General features: G+C 35.4%; 1 protein-coding gene across 2 annotated transcripts in view; it reads left to right on the forward strand.

Moving 5' to 3' along the window:
• Nucleotides 1–20,931, forward strand: part of LOC126867835 (rap guanine nucleotide exchange factor 2-like) — a 249,371-nt gene that overhangs the window by 32,714 nt on the left and 195,726 nt on the right. The window contains exons 1-2 of one of the 2 annotated variants that reach the window (XM_050622812.1): nt 3,068–3,197; nt 15,727–16,194. In XM_050622812.1, coding sequence (XP_050478769.1) covers nt 16,126–16,194 — 69 coding nt within the window. In that variant the 5' untranslated portion in view covers nt 3,068–3,197; nt 15,727–16,125. Of the gene's footprint in view, nt 1–3,067; nt 3,198–15,726; nt 16,195–20,931 lie in introns of those variants that run through there. The other variant, XM_050622811.1, reaches the window with a different exon arrangement.

The following is a 20,931-nucleotide window of genomic DNA, read 5'->3' on the forward strand; positions in this document are numbered from 1 at the left end:
CGACGTAGCTTGAAGAGGAAAGGGAAAAAGAGAATGTTGGAGATCAGAGGGTCGCCACCCTTATTCACTCTTTGCGCTTGCTCTCGAGTCGTGTTCCATGGTTTTGATCCTCTGAATTCGCCAGCCGAAAAAGTCGCGCATAGCTTCGGGTTGTTTTAGTTTTGTCAAGTATTAAAAATGTCTGTCGACGACCATGCTCTCGTTTCCGTAAATATTGAAAGTGGCCACAGTTTTTTCCATTTTTGAAAATTTGTGCGTGCGAAACTGAATCCTCAAATATGTTTCGACCTGCATCATTATTGTTTCAAATGATATTTCTATTTTGCGCATTCACCTATTCATATTATAAATATGTAAAATAAATTAAGTTTGTTTAGAATTTGTTCAAGGATTGTTAAACGATACCTAATACTGGGAGGAAGATTTTGTTTTCGTTGCCCAACGCTCTGTATTCGAATTTTTCTTTACACATAAGAAAAAGAACCGACGGTTGATTACATCTCATCGTCTTAATTGGAAAAGTAGAAAGTAGTAATTGGTATGGTATGAAGGAAACTGTTTGATGATAATGAACCTCCTTTAGACAGTATTTTTGCATAAAAAGCCATAAAATTACGCAATTAATTATCAGAACGTAGTTCCTTCGCGTGTAAAACACACGGAAGAGTAATAATTGGGTAGCTTCTATAATTTTATTTAAAACAGAAAGAAAATTGCTCGTAACTGTATCAGTTGCGGGAGGCAGCCGTACCAAATAAGTTTCACGTTACTCGGTTAGACATTGTCTATTGTTGGGTAGTTTCTAGGAGGCATTAGTACTCGCAGAATTGCACAGGATTCACAGAGAAGTATGGCAACGAGCTTCTCTAGCGATTATCACGAATTTTCCCAACTATACCCGATTACCACGTTTTCCATCCGCGAAGCCTGCTTTTCCTTCTCGGTTCGCACGCGTACAACTACGAAATAAATATAGTTGGACCTCGGTAACTCATGGTTCCGATGACCAAATTTTAAGTTACAGTAAGGTACAGTTACTTGAATTACCTAAACTTCGATGTTTTAAAGTTCAAACTTGTAATTAGTGTAGAAGAATCAAGCTTGTTGTATATGAGAAACCATTGATCTTTGATATAATAATAATAATAGAATGACAAAATATGTCTATATACACAGACTGTAAAAGAAACAACAATATAATTTGCAAAAATAAAGTAATATATACGCGATATCGAACTATGATGCTTACAACTAAAGATTGCAAGAAAAAATATTCCCAATGTTGATACATTAATCTAATAAACTTCCTTTTTGGTAAGTAGATTTTATTTAATAAGTTTTTATTTAATATTATTTAATAATAAATAGTTTTATCTTCTTAGGAAATAGGATAGCCAAGTTGTCAATGCACACGATATTTAATTATCTGTCGCGTCACTAATAACGAATTAAATAGTCTGTCTGTAGATGTAGGTAAGGAAAATTGCTCATAACCGAATTTGACGAATTACAAGACTAATCACATAGCTGACTGTCATAACCATATCTTACCTTCCACAGAGGTAAACAACTTGCAAAGGTTGGACTTCTTTGAATTCGAGTAACACATACAGACGCACATGTAGCAAGTAATTTGAGATAAAATAAGCTCGTATTTCGACTAATACAGGTTTACACAAGGAAGAAGAAGGGAATGTGTAAAATTGTGACGTGATCTTGGAAGGATTTTCGAATCGTCGAGAGTCGATTGCACCCTCCACGTAGGTAACTTTGCCTCTGTCCGCGAAAATCTAATTACAAATCGTGGCTGACAATTTTTGCTGTTTCCGTTTGTTCCGTTAACTTCTGTGGAATAATTGACTTTTTCGGTGTAATTAACACGATAACGAAATAAACGAGACGGAAATAAAGCGCTACGCAATTGGGTTACGAGCAAGCTTCTCTGCTATTTTAGCGAAAACGAGCGTAACTTTTAGATCTTAATCGGGTTGGTTAAATAGCTGTCGGAGCAATCCTTCCTCGACTAACTTTTACTATAGTAGATACGTTTGTTTGCAGAGTAATTAGCCATTTCGAGGAAAGATGAGAGATTTTTGAGAGAGAGAGAGAGAGAGAGAGAATATAACGATGTAAATTGTGCAATACGTGCGCGTACGAGTCGTAACACGAAAAAGACGAGAGATAATGTATACCGATATTAATATTAGAGATATTAACTTATTTCGAGGTGTTTATAATTTGTTTCGGAAGTTTATCCGGATGTTTATACTTTTCTTAATTGAACAGCGAATAAAGTCCAGACTGGAAAGAATTTTGGACGAGTAAACTGTTGGTTAAAAAAATGTCTGCAAGTTTTCTTGCTGAACAATCCCGAACAACCTTCGAACATATCTAAGAAACTTTGGTAACAGTGAAACTTCAGTTTTCTTCAATATGGAAGTGGTACATAAACTAAGGAGGGCAGAGTAACTTTTCAAAAACTAATTTTATCACGTAACTATACTGCTCACAAGGAACTGCAACCAATGCAAATATTTTTATCTATAATTTCGTAAAATTGCATGCTGTCCAACCATGCAAAACAAACAAAATGTCCAGACGAAACAGCGTAGTTTAAGAACGAACGAGGATTGGATTCAGACAGTATTTATATTAATTAGTCCTAGTTTTTTAATTAGTTTAACCATAATAATACTACGTAGCGAAATAGCTACGATGGAGAAAAGTGTTCGTTAATAAAAAATATCATAAGAGAACAAATCGAATAGATTAATGTATAAGAGACATGGACCATATCCATATTAACTTATCTTGTAATAATTGTTCGCATAGCGACATAGTAGCTAGGGCTGGGGCAAAGTCGAATTAATAAAATGTTATAAAAGAAAAAGGCGCGTAGATTAGCGGGAGGGACAGAGCGTACCCGTTAATGAGGATGTACGCGTATTATGATGGCGTAGGTCGGTCGTTGCGTTTCTAATCGTTGCGTGTGGGGTATGTTGGCAGTGCTAATGGTAACGGTAGCGTCGGCTTATTACGTTGACAGCGATGCAGACGCGGTGGTAGTAGGCCAAGGATCTCTCCAGAGGTCGGCCCTCGTTTAACAGACAATCAAAGACGTTCGATAGCCGCGTTTCAGCGTCGTGGAGGCGATTAACACTTGGAAGCGGGTGTCCTAGAAATCTAGGATAATTCAGGTAACGGGATTCTTTCGTAATCGCGTTAGGAAAGAATTTGCAAAAAAAAAAAAAAAAAAAGGACGAGAGGCCGACAATGTCGGACGAACAACGTACCGTTCGTTCGAGCGTGTTTTTTTACCGATTTTTCAAGTCACGCTGAATTTGGAGCATTCGTGTGCGCTGAAATGAAAATTTGTCTAAAAAGTTGTCATGGCCAGTTCGGTGTAACGTTTGGATTATCTGTTTTGGAGAATTTGGGTTAGTTTATCGGTGCTTGAAGTAGTTTGTTATTTTGTTAAAAGTTTGGTGTTTCTAGGTGGATCGTTTACGATTTTTGTAACATTGATCTTTTTTGTGGCGGTGTGCTTTGAAGTATAAAGAACACAAAGTATGTATTAGCTTACCCTTGCTTCAGTAAGCAAGGAACCTACGTAATAATATATTTTCAGAAAAACTTTAACATAAAATTCGAACAGAAATATGAAGCAGATCTGAAATATCAAATATGAAAAATTTGTTAACAGAAAAATATAATTCATATTAAAATGGGATAGAGAACGCAATGGGGTTAGGATCAAAAATATTATTTCTGACATATTGATCGACTCTAAAATTCCACATTGCCATCTTCTCCTCTATACGTAGTCGTAATAATAGCACATCTGTTGTTCACAATTTTAATAAAAAAGAAAGAAAGTTTTCAGCACTGTTTTTCGATCGAGTCTCTAATTCCTCGATTCAGGTTAATAATGAAGTAGCCGTATACCACCGTTAGCTACTTTCTTTATAGGGTTTCATAATGATTGACAGTGCGAAGCGGGACAGTCCGTGTTTGTCAGCAGTTTGTCGCTACTTCTATACCGTAGGGAGCTGAACGAACGATCTAGATTGAATCCAGAGATGCTGTCAACGATATTGCGGACACCGTTTGGTGTCACAAAGAACCGTTTGTGTGCGGCTGCACACCGCACTACGATATGCCCCCTCGTTTCGTGCATCGTTCCAATCCGTGCCACGTTTTATAACCCTTTTTCTCCCTTGATGTCCTCGCGTAACGCGATCGAAGCATGGAATACCTGTTACGATTACGTATTCCACCGTCTTTTCGTTGGTCGATTTAAAGGATTTACTTTGAGAGGTAGCATCAATATTTCTCGTATCAAACATGATTTAAGAGGTCGTGGATATTTCATCGAATGCATAAAGCAGGACACGCTCGGATATTTATTCCAGATTTATGAGAAACGAAATTGAACCGAGGAACAGATTAAACTACCATTGGCATTACCACTGATAAATGTCGAAGATACTGTCTACTTGAAAAGCAATTGCAAGCAGTAGAAGCGATGTAAAGTAATATATTGAAGTTTGTGATGTAATCGACGATAGTGATATAAGTAATATAAGGTAAAGTGATATAGATGACGATTAACCTGGGAGACATTATTGAAATTGTGTTGGAAATAGGTCTATAGTATTTGAGAAAGTCTTTCTAACGGAATCGTTAAAGAAATAAAGAAGAAGATGTGATTAGATGGTTAGCAAATTATCATTAATGGGATTCAAAAATAGCATAATTAAATAGAGTGAATAAACGAATAAAAGAACCAAAGGCGGGAATTCAAATTTGTAATGTATTTAATAAAGTGATATTAAACGTGCTGTTAGAGCGTAACGATTAAGTATGTCGGAACTGAACGGAGCAAAAGAAAGATGGTACAAAGAAAATGATAAAACTTCGGTTTTTTCGATTACGAAATGGTACAATACATTGGACGTTTAGCTAAGGAGGGCAGAATAACTTTGTAAAAGCCAATTTTAGCGTATAATAATATACTATGCATACTGTACCGGTCACAAAAGTTTTAAAGCGACGGAAATATTTTTATTTGTAATTTTATAAAATTACATCCGGTCCAAAATAAACGAATGCCCAAGCGAGATAGTATAGCTAAAACGGAACGAGCTAGGATCAGATTAAGGCAGTATTTTTATTAATCAGTCTTAGTTTTTGAACCAGTTTTCAAATAATTATTTAAAAACAAACTAGAATTCCATATTATTACCATTTTCTCTATGCTTCATTGGATTTTCATGCTACGCAGGGTTTCAAAGTATCAAAGTTATCCGATGCAACGCTTAATGCCGCTAATAAAGGAACGTGAAATATTGAAATGCGATCCTACCCGTTAGGGATTAAAATAGATACGATCTTGGATTAAGGTAATTAATGAGTTTGTCGTTGAAAACAACGAATTTACGGGACAATCTATGTATAATTTCCGCGAGAAATTAATAATATCAGGCATTTTGTCCGCTGATTCATTTGTAAAATATTCGCATTGTTAAATGGCTAAGTTCTTTATGATTCCTGTGATTCATCTGATGAAATAAACGCCCAACTCTACAAAAAATATCGATAAAAACGTTTATTGTTATATCCAATTGTTATGCGCGAATAAGTTTGATCTGTGTTTTGCCAAAAATAAAATTTACCAAAAATTCTTTGGAAACCTGTTGAAAGTTGTTACGAATCGGTTGAATTTACCGCCTATTAAATATTCATTATTTAACAATAAACCGACGTAGTTTCGCGCAAACGCAGTACAAACGATCATGCACGGACATCTCTGTATCCTCGAGCGAATTTATGCGAACGATTAATCTTTCGGAATTGTAAATTGTTTTTCACGTTTTACGGTTCATGTACGAACGATGATGTACCCCTAGAGTCGTTACTCCGCAACGATAAGCGTAATAATTCGTTTTACGCTCGCTGTTACGTTTCTGCTTTACGTTCACGGAATACTTTTTTCTGTGACCGTCATGCTATGATTACGTCTCTATTTATTATAATTTGCGGGTCATCAAAATGATCAGCCAATCGTTTCTGGTTTTTCTGAATTCACGGCATTCGTACGAAGTAAACTGGCACTGTCTTTCAATCAAAGTTTAATCATAAAATCTTTTTGGTACATAATAAAACAATATTGTATTGTGATATAAATTTCGTTCTATTTTTATATTTATTATGTAAATAGGACGAATATTTGTTGCAATGTAATATTTTCTTTTATGAATTTTGTTCATTGGCTCGTATTTTAAGTCGACTCGTAGCTTGGAAATTTATGCTATCGTTATAGTCAGCTTCGATGATATTTATAAAATTAATTCTTATTTTCACTAATTGAATATTAATTTGTGATATTGGGCGACTAATTAATTTACAATAATTACATTATTTTATCGGTATAATCTTAACCCAATTTATATAACAAAAATAATAAATGTGATTGATGATACACTGGCCATGCAAATCGTGTATCTTAACATAATTGAAATACATCTACGCCCATAATAAATGATTCACAGCATGATGAAATGTAATATCTAGCAAATGGTAAGTGGAACGTAACATCGTATATAGAATTGCTCTAAAAGAGCGAACTATGTACTACATGTATGTAACATCTTCTTTATCAAACTTATAATGTCAAATGTTATCGATACGTTCCTGAAGACCTTTTTGTAGATAATCAAACGTAGTGAAATGTAATTGTCGCTGTAAAATAGCGAAATAGATTAATCAAATATAGGAGTAAATCATGATAATTGATAAATATCGGAAATTACATGATTCTTTTAATGTACGTTGATCATTTTAAAAAATTGTCATGCTTGATTTAAAAGTATTTAGCTACAATAAAATTATGAACGATGTATGTTCTATTTTACATTGTTCTACTAATAAATATATAGTGCAATGTAGGTTAACAAAATTTATTGGTTTACACGGTGTCCGACTGTTAACTCAGGATTGTAATATTCAGAGCTATGTCTAGCACATACTATTCAATCACGATTATCTTCAACTTAAATATTAATCATTATTATTATTATATGCGCTCGGGAAATGACAGAACTTTTATTGTATTTTGATCTTTCTAATTTTGTATTTTAAAACTTCAGGGATTCGCTAAATTTTAGGAGAATGTATTAAGATAAAACATTTTATTTTATTTTGCTGCTGTACCGTATAAATGTTTGCAAAATCGTATCAAAGTTTCCTCAGAAAAGAAACTTTTTTAATAATTTTATAATAATAGATTAAACCAGAAATAATTTTTTTAAATGTACGTTTGATATTAAGCGTATAAAATATCAAATATGCGGGATATCGCGGGAACGTATTTTTAAATTAACACACGACGAATGCAATATTAAAAAGATAGGCTTTCAAGGATAAATTAAATTCACGGAATAATTAAATGTATGAAGTTTTCATCGTAACATTATAAAAGTAACATTTCGAGTAAATTATGCATGAGAAACTTAATGTAAAAGTAAACCTAATATTTGTGGGAATCTTAAAGGATTAGTTTTAAATTCTTTCCTAAAATAGTTATTAGGCAATGAACTCATTGTTCCGATGAAATCAACAAATTCCTTTTCTCAATATTTCGTCGTGGATTCATTTCGATTATACGAGACTAAACAAACGAGACACGACAGCGGGCCGAAAATGTTACGACCGGTAATTCCTCATGTTAGCTTCGCGTTGGTCCGGTGCACTGTGCCTTTAACGAGACGCGTTAACCAGTCACCGGTAAAAATATCTCTGTATATAGGCCATGTACCGAAAGTTCATCCCGTATAGTGAAAATGGGAACTGCAAGCTAGATAGACCGGCTCTAATATCGAATGCATCAGCGAGCTTGCATAATTACCATCTCTAATTTCGTGGAATGGCGCGTCGAGGTGCGCGGACATCGCTGACGTTCTACGAATGAAATTAATCGACTGGACAGGTGTATATTTAATATTTTTTCCTTTCTTTTAATATCTTTCATGCAGAATAAAAAAAAGGAAAGAAACAAAAAGGAAGACACGTGGAAGATGAGTTGCAGTACAGACTAGATATTAGAGAACGTTAAAATGATTTTTTTTTAATGAATTGCACGATGTAATCAGGGTGAATGACGTTAGTGGATAATGTAAAAAAAAAAAAAGAAATAAAGAAACTTGCGAGGAATATCTCGACTCGAGATATGTGTAGTCCTTTTTTTCACGATCATCTAAATAGGTGTAATTAATTACGTAATCTCTGTATCATTCTTCGAACACGAAATCCTGTAATTAACGCTGAGCACAGCGATAGTATCTCGAAGCAGAGAAATTTCCTCACGTGTATTCCTGCGTGTCTTCCTATGCAATAATAGTGAAAAATCAACGCGTTTACGTACAATGATAATAAATCGCGTTTTGATGGTGAACTTCCTGATTTAAGAAGAAGACTTTAATCTTCGATTATCGGTGGAAAAATGTTCATAAATAAATTACGTAGATATAAATATTATTTTATCTTAGCCTTTGTTCAGTAAGTAGGTTTTCTATCACGTATTATTAAAGCGCGGATATTTATGCGAATTCATATTTTTACGAAGTTCGTGAAAAAAATGGAACGTAGATAGAAAATTGTTTTACTTTTTAGACATTATAACGTGTACTATACTTTGGATATTTTATGTATCTTATGCATTACGTGCGTTTTGTGCATTCTTTGCAATTCTAATTTTCCACAAATACATAAAAATCTATAATCTACGTATTATCAATTTTATTTACATTATCTAAATATCGTTTTAGACCTTCGTATTGATATTCGCTCTCTTCCCCAATTACTTCTTTGTCTTCTTTCGCTCGTTCGTTCCTTGCCTTCGCGTCTGTTTGTTTCTATTTGCAATTTAGATCATCTTCTTTTCTCTTTTTCTGTCTCGTCTCTCTTAGCCTTCTAGCTAATTCAGACTTTTGGTTGACCTGTTCTCGTCTATCAGCTCTTTCTTTTACACTGGTCCATTGTACAAATACATTACCATTTGAAAGACTAAAATTCTTTTTAATTTTGAGTTATCGTTTACAGGGGAGAACAAAATAAAGAATTATGCTTCGCTATTTCTTGTTTTCAGTAAGTTCATAAGTTTTCCTTCTATAGTACGAATATTACGAATACGGTAATGTTTTATTGGTTTCTATTCTAATTAATGAACCTTAAACGATTTGATGAATTATAAAATTTTCCAATTCGAGATTATTTTGGTGCATCGTGCGACTCGCATAAATAATTCATTTCTTCAAAGATAATTAAATTTTTCCAATACAAGTATCGAATTGTTAAAAACTTCTCCTGAAAGATTTTTCTGTTATAGTTGTACGAATTAATTAAAAGTATTGTATAAATTCAAGCATCCGGCCATTGGAAAATCTAAATTTACTTTTCACTGAATATATGATTCCTAATATTTTAGCAACAATACATATCAAAATTAATTCAGCACAATAATAAAAGTAATATATAATAAAAACAAAATCAACGAGAATGATAAGTAATAGATTAAATTCTGATATCGAATTTTCGATATCAACGCAGATCAAATTTTAATTTCATTTTACGATCAAATTTCATTGCTATGTACTTATCAAAATAATAGCTTTTATTTGCAATCGAAAATAAATGTGTTGATTAAATTTTTACATTCCCATTTTAAATCAAAATTCTCGAAATATAATAAATTTATAATCGATTTTTTGATATTTATTAAAAATGTTTCCTTCTTTTCGAAGATTGATAAATACGTATAAATTAAAGAGTACTTGTCAATATTTGTTTGGTAGATCCATATAAACGAGTCTGCACAAATTCAATATCTTCATCCAAATTATAAACGTACATAGGTGAGCCACGAAACCGATAGTCACTGTTGGTAATCGATGAGACAGAGAGAGGGAGAGGGAGAGAGAGAGGGGAGAGAGAGAGAGAAAGAGAAAGAGAGAGAAAGAGAGGTGATCTCGACGGTCGAGATCCTGAGGACGTTCCTGGCTGCGCGTACGCGCTGTTTTCTTCCTTGACATTCCGTTTCACGCGAGACCATAGTACCTATACGGGCACGGACGAGTTGTGAACGAGACGCCGGCTCAGCAAGTTTCTTTTTGAAAGGAAGAAAGAGTCAGGCGGACTACGCAAAGATGAAGAAGCAGGGGAAGGATAAAACGAGTAATAGGAATCCAAACAGAAACGATCCGCAAGGTCGATGCAGCCCGTTCCTCTCTTGGCCTCTCTTCGGCTTTGCTGCTGTTGCTGATGCTTCTTCTGCCTCTTCACCACGTTTCCCGACGCGATCCTCTTCTCATTTTTATCGATTACACGATTTAATTTTCTGCCACGACTAAAACGACGGAAACTCTTTTCGTATGATACTTTCCGACTACTTTTGAAATTAGAAACTGATCTCTCGAATCTTAAATCGCTTTTGCTGATTTAACGCGAAGATATGTCTCCGTGATTGGAATTTTTAATCTGGATCTTTTTTGGAAGAAATTATTAATCGAAGGCGGGAGGAGTGTTTCATTGGAAAAATTGATTGGAATTGATTTTCATTGGATCGATTAAAGTGCAGCTATAGATATATTACTGTTTAGGTATGTAAGTAAGTATGAGGATAAATCGAAATTCTGGTAAAATGAGATTGAGATGATAATTACAATCCTAAATATAGATTTTATGAGTTCTAAGGAATGAAAAACTTATAATAGCTATAATAAATACTATAATATAATAATCTATAATAAATAATAAATAATAAAAGCTGTGTATTTTTAATTGACATAATCATCCATTTATATGGAAATGCTTGAAGCATTGAAACTCTAAATAAGTAATACACGTGAAGCTTCCCATAGCAAAAGAGGGGAAAAATATATTTTAAAAACGAATCGTTGGATTGTTAAGAAGACTGATAATTTCAATCAGCAAGGTTAATTACACCACGGATGTCAACTAGAGCTCGTATAAAAGTTTACTAGGCAGCATATCAAAGATTGAAATTGTCTCACCGAAGAACCATTGTTGCGAAAGTCCGCTCTGGCACAGCTTATTATCAGCCTCTGCTTCTTCTGTCTCCGTTTTCTGCAAGGATAGAAAGGCCAGATCCCGTAGGCCCTTGTTATATACGCGGTTCACCATTTTAGATCCCGCAAAATTGCGTCCCGTTGATAGAATAGCTGGAGTCGGCCGGAAAAAATCGTCGCCCCGTCGTCGTCGATTACTCCAGCAACATTTTGCGGACTATCGGCCACCATTCAATTCGAAAATCACTGCTCAGCAGCTGTGTATCGTCGAATATCGTCTGGCATAAAAGAGTAGATTTTAATCTGAAGTTTAATATCTGCCTTGACTGCGCTGTTTCACGAAAAAAACGACGCTTGCTCTTCTACGTTAAATTTTTCAATATCCAAATGAAATTGAATTTACGATCTTTTAAAACTTGGAATTTTTAGATCTTTGAATTTATGAAATGTAGAATTTTCTAAAATTTAGAGTTTCTATAATTTGACGGTTTTAATATTTGAAACTTTCTAATTTTAAGATCTTTGAAACGTTGAACTCCAAATTTTTTGCTAGGTGAGTCGTTAAATTTTTAGATAGTTGGATTCCTAAATTTTGCAATTTGAGTTTCTTTGATTTCAACGCTTTTCGTTTCGAACGGGGATTGTAATATACGACGTAAAATTTTCTAGCAAAGAATAGGAAGAATAATGCATATTTACAGAATGAAATGGGAAACTGTTAAATGTATGTTTTGTCACGTTACTGCGATTTATGATAGATATTTTATATAGGCGTAAAGATGTATAATGGCTACGATGAATTTCAGCGTTTGAAGGAAGTATGCTCGATATTTCAAATGTTTATACTAAAATGAAGGAAAAATGCAGATCCGCTGTCGGATGAGAAGACGAAAAAAAAGGACAAAAGAATCGAACGGAGCTTGGACATGTCTTATGAATCGATCGGTCTTCGTTTCAACCGGAGCAACTTATTTTTACGCCTTTCAGCGAGAAATGCAGTGCCTTTAATTATGTAGAGAAATGTTCATCATCGGAAATTTTATGCACTATTGACGTCAAATAGAAATGTAAATAAAAGGCAAGGCAGCTACTATTTTCCTATACTATCGTAATTTGATTGCAACACATTTCAAAATCTGTTCCAGAAACTCAACATTCACTTTGTATTTCTCTTACTAAAACCATATACTTAAACGTCGGTCTAAATACTGACAGTTTAATGTCATATACTGTTCAGTTTAATTGCACAATCTCGGATTTCAAATTTTTAGAAGGTTGAATATTTTTACACTTAAGGAATATATTCACACAAAATATACATAGTTCTTGTATAAATCTCTCAAATGTCGGGTATTTAGATCTATCGGTTTCTTAATTTAATTACATAGATGCACGAGGTACGACGATCGACTTCAGTCTCAAACGTTTTCTTTTCGACTCATCAAAATTCGATTTCCATTCATTGAAAGTTTAAGGCAATATTATATTTTTACACCTCTAATATTCACAATCGCATACACACATATAGAGTCTTTTAAACCAATTAGGCAGCTGCGTTATACGAGGGCGCGGCGGCAATTTTCTTATCGCGTCAAACGAGTACCGCGTGAGATGGGGTTCTACTGTAATGTAAAATACTAAATAAATAAAGATTTGCTAGAATCTTCCAATAAATATAATAAGTAGGTGCAGATAATCGCAGCAACCGTGTATGTTTTATATGATATGAACATATATGTATATGATATGAAAATCACGAGGGCGCAGCAGCAATTTTCTGAGTCCTGTTATAACCAAGCGTTCTCAATAAAGCAAGATCTATCAGAGTTTTCGGTAATTATACAGAAAAAGGGCGCACCTCGTCCATTTTAACGATTTCGAAATATATTGCCGAGATCAACATTCTGAACAACTTTTTCCTATTCGCAAAATCGCGTGAAGCAAAAATTACGTGAGGTTCGCGCGAAGCAGCCGGATATTAATCTAACTTTTTTATTTATATTACTGATGATCAGCATCAACGAGTTAAGTTCAAATTGGGCTATGTAAAAATATGTCAGAGTGAAGCATACGGAAGCTAAGTGTAATTGAAGTTTTTTGCGAATATCTGCGAGGACGGAGCGGGGCGGTTACATAGGAAATAGCTTGCTCAGAATATCGAGCTTGATAATATATTTCAAGCTCATCGAAATCTGTGAACTGTGCTCTTTTCTATATAATTACCGAGTTTTCCAAAAAATGTAACAAGTAGATGCAGATGATCTCGGCAACTGTATCTACACCCATATGGAAACCACGTCAAACAGACGAACTCCTCGGTGGCCTGGCTTGTTCGCAATGTTCATCCTATCTGCGCCACGCGTCTGGCTGTTTATCAAGTTGATTTGCAGGATCGACGCATCGCGGCATCAGATCGCGATACATCCGCGACCCAGTCTTGTTCTGCGCGGTTCAAATGCCTCCGGATCGGTCGTTACGTTTCATGGTTAGTCGGTTGTGGCAGTGGGTACCCGCGTCTCTGGCACGGCCTCCCATCCAAAGGTTGTTAGGTATGTGGCTCGCGTGACGTTACATACACCAAGGTCGGAGAATAAACCGAGAAATCGATGCTTCTCGTTCCCTATATTCGTTTTCGACGTTTGTTAGTCGCCGTCTGTTCTCCAACTGGCAGTCACGTTGTTGCGTCGCACAGGAATAATAATTCCTGTTTCGATTGTGATGTGTAAACTTTATCACAACCGTTGGTTGGGACACGAGTACGATCCTCGAGTTGCATTTTGGAAGAAGTATGGCAATAACTGTCGCAGAATTAGGACTAACTTATACATGTATAGTTAACTATATGTAACTACAGATATATACAAAAGATATAACTAAAACTTGCTTATGCACATACATAAATTATACATTATATATACACATGATTCATAAAATACATGTACTAAATTCGTGATACAAGTAAAAGCAAGGTAGATTCTATGCCATACGAAAGAGAATGAAAATTAAGAATATTAAAATTGTATTAGGAGCCTCGTGTTGAGAAAATCGAATTTAAAGACCTGTAAAGTATACACCTACGTGTTTCTCATATATCAACGATCAAAAGAGACTGGAATATCAAAGAGTAATTTTCGAGATTGTCGACAAATTCACGCCAAGAATAAGATCAATTCGTACGAAGAATAGCATCTCGATTGTTGTTTCCTTTCTTAAGTGGTCAATACTTGTAACACTGCATCGATGAAACGTCTTACAACTACGAAGCGAGTATCAAATCGTACGCTGTTGAAGTTTAGCCATAATTTTTTCAAACAACTTGCACAGTGCTCTAACTAAAGAAAGGCCCTTCGACTCTCGACCAAAGAAGCACCTTCATGACGACACGCTACGGTCAAATATCCATGCCTCTGACAACGTTTCATTTTCGCAGCTCAAATCCGTTCCACTCTTCACGATCCGATCGCGAAAAGGTCGACGAGCCTATTTCCAGTTTAGCCGCCTATCGTTTCACCGCATCTATCCGCAGGTGCAGCATGCCTTAACGAGCGACTTCCGTCGCGTTTATAATTCATCCTGCAACGTTGTTTCGCGATTCATTCATAATTCGTAACGGTACCTGTTTCTTTTCCTTTCGAACGATCGTTTCTTGACTCGATCGGTTCTCGTCGTGAACGACGTTCGTTTGGCGTTTGAGATCTGCCTTTGAGATCTTCATATACACATTCTATGCCTCGGTGCTTGCGTTTCAAGTTCGATCTCCATCGTCGTTTGGAAACAAGCTTGAATTACGATTAGTTTAGTTTGGATGGGACGGAAACGAAGGTGCACCGACGCTGCAAGTTGCTTCGCTTCTAAGTTTGCGTTCGATGGCTTCGAGATGCGCGTTCATTCACTGTTTCGAGATACCGTGAATATTCAGCCATTTGAATATGCAACAGAGTATAATTTTCTCCGATTGATTTAGCCGCGATAGAGAAGTCGTGCGTTGGTGTGCGTGTGACTTGGTCGAACAGCGAGTTTGTCGCGTTCGGTGAAAGAGAACCTGAATTAAATGCGAGGAGATTAATAGGAGGCGATTCCGGGCACCTTAATTGATCTTTGTGGAAGAGAGAAAGTAGGAAAAGGCTCTCGGTAAATAAACCGAGATTCACCTTTAATGAGAAGATAAATTTAAGAATGGTAACGGGAATTGATTAACGAGTCTTAGATCGACAATGGAATCGTTTGTTATTTTTATAGGAGTTTCTTTCGTTCGTCTGTAAATTATCTAGAAAATTTCGCGTTTATCGTTTCATGCTTTATGAGGATAATACAATTTTTATAATTCTCGCGTAACAAATATTAACGCTGTAGGAATACTGACAGTTGTAATATAAAGCTTGTACCAAAGAAATCGAAATGCAAGGTACGTGAAAAGCAAGTATACTTCATAAAAAAGTCATTCAAGTATCAAGGAATTTACAGCAGTAAATTTATACAATTTTTTATAAAATATCATGCATATTATATACCTTACGTAATTTTAGCATTAATAATGACGATATTTCGTATTTGAATTCGTACAATTATTAAAATGTAATTTGCTTGTCGCAAAATGGTTACTCTAATTCTTTTTTAATATTTCTCCTATTTATGCTTACAGAATTCGTCACTTTGAACCAGCACATTCAACAAGAATCATCATGGATTTTGGAAAACAGAAGATTCAATCTGCGTTAAAATTTCTCGTATTATGCCGCGCATGATTAAATGCAGCTGTAGTTCCGAACGTATATTAGATTTTTGATCGATACAAAAAGAAAAAAAGGGAAAAAGAGAAAAATATAGTGGAAAGAAAAATGAAAATGGAAGTGAAATATTTTGCTAATTGTAAGACTATTACGAAAGGATCGGTCTATTTAATGGCTTAAAAGAGGTCATTGGGCCCTTGAGAATCGAACGTTGCGACCATTTTGGTGGCGATGTCCAGGAAGAAGTGCTCCAACAGGACACAGGAGCACGTAGGAAAAAGGATCGCAGAGTAGTCTATAGATAGGCTACTATGACGGACTATTTGGATCCACATTTCGTCAGGGCTCTCTGCCGCGATCCTGAACGACGAACGCTTCAAGTGAGTTAATGCAATTGCATGATTATATTTTTCTAATAAATGGCATATAGTTTATGTAGAAGTTTGGTAGTTTACGTTACTAAACAGGTAAAAAGGAAAAATATAAAAGGATAATAATTCAAGAATTCGAGGGTTAATAACGTGAATCATAATCATCAAATCATAATCTCTTGAATTAAAAATTCACGTGAGTTAAACTTTTTAATGTTCGAGTATCAAAATTGTTTCATTTCTGGATCTTTGAATTCTAATATTTTTATATTCTACGATTTAAAAATCTTTGAATTTCTATTCTTTATAATTAACGTTAACGAACCTCGAAGCACTGTCCAAGCTATTAGTACATTATTATTTGTCGCACGATTACTGTCCATTCGTGATCGTTGATCGAGGTGAACTTTCAAGGATGGTTAAAGTATGAAAGTAAATTGTCTCTGGTTACGTCTAACTTTCACCGTGCTGCACGTATAAAACAAATAAAACATGCACACGTGAAATCTCCAAAGAAATCTCTGACAGAAACAAGAAATTCTATCGTTTCATCTCCCTGCCCCCTCCTCTCCTACACACACAGATACTATATTATTATAAAAAGAATTATTCACCGAGAGTTTCGAATCTTTGTTTTTTTTTAATGTTGTGCCCATATTTACTACCTATTATACTTGTTAATGTTTTACGAATAAAACAAAATTACCTGTCTATATCACCGTTAAAAAATTTTTCATTTATAACTATAAATTTCTCTTTGTCCCATATTTACGATCGTGTTTGTCAATTTTATACGAATAAAAATCATTCAGAATGATCTATTGTGCACGCTTGTCGTCTCTATAATGCGCGATTTTACGCGCCAGTGTACACGCACAAAGACGCATTCGTGACTACGTTTTACGATGGTCGAGAAAGGTTAAAGGGCGTCGTCAATATCCACGAACAGGAGAACTGCTCGAACTTTCCAAACGAATAATCCGCTGCTTCTTATCTTCGCATAATCGCATTGGACTTGAGCGCGCAGCGTCCTGGAATTTCGACGGAAAAAATTCCCATTTCTTGCGCGGGAAATTACTTCTGGGCCCGAGTTTCGCCTTCTCAATACCAATTAAGTAGTTCGAAGGTTAAAAGGGTTCCCAAATCTTTCGACAAAGATCGTTTATTAAAACACGGATAATGAGATTGAAGATCTTTAGAAACTTTTCTTTGAGAATGGACCATCAGGAATATTTTTTTAATAAGGATTTTTAATTCAAATTCTTCACACAGTCTGCACAATGCATTAAAAACCGGGTGGTTATATCGTTTTGAAAAGAAAATATCTTCCATATTTTGTAGAATCTTGACCGTGGTAATTTTTATGTCTTTGATGACGTCTTCCTTCATACATTAACTTTTAGAGATAGTTCGTTAAGATGAAACTCGATATGCAAGTATTCAAGATGTTTTTGCAATGATGTTCAAAATGGTTAATACTTAATGCGTTATAAACTTCTAGCTATGTGCTATTATTTCTATTTCCTCAAATACATAGTAATTTGAATATTTTTTAACAGCTTTCTTTTTTACTCATTATATTTGAGAAGTTTGAACACCCTGATGGCTAACAATCGATACGAATCAATACGATTGATTTGTGTTTTAACAGATATGTACCGAATCAGAAAAGGTCCTTTAGCGAGTTAGTTTCAAGAGGAAGTTTCGCGAAAAGATTCTGTCACGTTGCCTTGATGGCTTTTTTCAAAAGTAATATCGTTAAAACTTCTTCCTAGGATTCTGTGTGTTCTTTATCGGATAAACCAGCGAACAAATACTTTTCCTTTATCGGAAAGGGATAAAGAATTTTCGGCGAAAAGGATTCTCGCGTTAAACGACGCGGAAAAACTAATCAATATTGAAATCTCAAGATAAGTGGCGAAACATTTTCAACTTGAGATAAAAAAATGATAGTTACGCATACCTCTAGTGTTACAAACTGTTTATTGATCATAACATTTTGTAATCCGCCTTCGCGTAAAATTTCAAACAAGCCAATAATTCTTTTTAATCATTGTTCAAACATTTTTTCAATTTACTTTGATTTCCATAGGTGTCCTAACAGTTAGGGATAGTGATGTATATCGAGATAGTCGAATGTTTCGTGATAGCGCCCTTTTTACCCTTTAACTGCCTTTGCTCCCCTTTGTTCTATCGGGACTTGGACTAACTACCAATCGTACGTTTCTAATTCGAACGTCGTACGGTTGATTGCGATCGGAAAAACTAGCTCGCTTTGTTCTATCGTGATGTCCCTTTCCCATCGTGCGACATATCAACGATCGAACGATTTTTGCAATAAAATGCTCTGTCACGTGTATGTTGCGACCGAGACGAAAAAAAGAAAAAAATTGGCAACGAGCCAATACAAATCGTTACATCGACAAAGAAGTAATCGAATTTAAATGACTGCCTTTTAGGCTTGTAAATGTCTTTTATGTCATTTTCCATCGAATATAAACTCGTACGCGCAATACATCGTTTGGAAACATAACCACGGCTAGTTCGTTTTTCTCTGATTGTTAATCAAGTGTTCTCTTTGTTCGAACGTTTCCTGCTTGAGATGGAAGGGAATTTTTGTACAATGTTTTGGTGGAGGATAGAGAATATTTACAGATGAGTTATACGATGTGGAACGCGTTATGTTACACGATACGGAACTTGCACGGAAATTCTGTTATATAGAAAATATCCAGTAAAATGATTTTAAACATACAGTGAGAAAGGTATGAATATTGTTATGATCTGCCTGTGTGCGCAAAATTTTATTTTTGAAGAATGTTTATGAAATCTAAAATTTTTGTAGAACATGGTGCGTTCTATGTGTACACACGAGAGTTCTGGACAAGAATATTATGCTAGAGTTAATGAAAAACCTACGAAATTTTATTACACGCGGCTTCATTTTCTACCAAGCGTACGTACAAATTTTTATCTTTTGGAGGATTTTTGTAAAGCATAAAATTTCCTAGGACAGGTGAAACGAGAGAAAATCCACGACAAGAATTTCACTTTAATTTAAAAGAAGCGGACATTGACGACAAAAATTGTACTGTAGAATCAATAAAAAAATCTACGGAGTTTTATTATGCGTATAAAATTTTATTTTTGGAGAATTCAGAACTGCCAAGTTGCAGAATTGTACTATAGGTACGAGCGGGAAAGAATTTCGCCCTAAACAACGTATACTTGGCATCAGAAAGTAGTGTCTCTAAGCAGTCACAACGGCGTTTCTATTTTCACCCAAAGGACCTACTTTACTCTCGGGTAAATTTATCCAACTAATTTCCATAGTGAAATAGTTTAGATTTCTTCGAATATCTCTTCAACATCTCGGTTGCACTGTGGTCTCCTTATCTCCTAGTGTATCAGAACTTATCTTTAATGGGCGAAACATAATATTGAGGAATGGCTTGTTCTCAAAATATTTAACTTTCCTTCTATTAATCTTTCTTATCACTGGACCATAGTTCTCATTTAAACAGATAAAAGATAACTATGAAAGATTACGTGTTCTCAAATATTTAATCACTTTCCATTTAATTTCTTTTATTTGCTGTCGTACCGAAGCTTCGCTCAAACAATAAAAAAGACAACCGCAACTATTTAATTATTTAATTCTTTTTGCCCATTATTATCCCGACATTTTCCTTAATTCCCCAAAACGCGTTAAAATTATATTTACAAGAAACCATCTATTTCCAAGCGTTTAGATTGAAGTTAGAGACTCCAATCAACAACAATCTCTCTTTTCATAAAGAAACAAAATTCCGCTTACGAAATCCTCGTCGATTGTTTAAATAATGAAATTAGAAAGAAATTCGTAGAATAGCGAGTTCCTCTGAATATTTAATCACCTTTCATCTCCGGTCGCGTGACCGGCATAATATCGATCGTTGTCGTCAGGGGCCAATTAAGAAAAATCCCTGAGTCACGGATTTTCATGAAAAACTTGTCGAATTTCATGGCGCGAACGCTTCCCAGATGTCCTTCTGCGCCCTTCGTTATTTTCGTACTAATTTGCGAACCGCACGATCTGCGAGGCGAGCGTAGAATGACGGCCGTGTGCAGAGTCGCGCGTGTACCAAGGCAAAGCATGGCTAAATAGGGAAACGTCGAAAATTCAGGGAAACGACCGCGATTTCCAGTACAATGAAAGTCTCAGATATTGTGCGAGATATCGATCCGGACCGTAGCCGCGCAGTAGTTTTAAACAAATAATGGCGTCTCTACCGACGTCCTCGATCGCTGAGGATATAATTGACAGGTTTTTCTCTTTTTCTCTGTTCTTTTCTTCTTTCTCGCTTCTTCTTTATATTTGTATATTTTCTTTTTTCATTGCATTCAACTTGTTTTATTCGCGGAAACAGCGGGAACGAGTCTTTGAAATTTCATTCTTGCGGAAACGATTGACGCGATGGAAGCGTTTCGCGCTTCTCGATGCGTGCTCTCTATTATACACAGATGTCTGTCGTTAACAAAACTGTCCAACTTTATTATCTTTCTTCGTGCGTTTGTTCTGTTCGGTTGTAAATGCCATCGATCGCGTCCACGTAGAAAAAGAAGCGTGGAACGTTCCACGATGAGTTATGGATGAGCTGAGTTTTCATTGTCTCGCGTTTTATTTCGGTGAAAGCATCGTTTCTTCTTGTTTCCGTGGTGGGTTCCACGATCGTTGATTTTATCACCGTAGGTATTTAGCATTTG

The sequence above is a fragment of the Bombus huntii genome, chromosome 7 (genome assembly GCF_024542735.1).
Source record: "Bombus huntii isolate Logan2020A chromosome 7, iyBomHunt1.1, whole genome shotgun sequence".
Classification (NCBI taxonomy): domain Eukaryota; kingdom Metazoa; phylum Arthropoda; class Insecta; order Hymenoptera; family Apidae; genus Bombus; species Bombus huntii.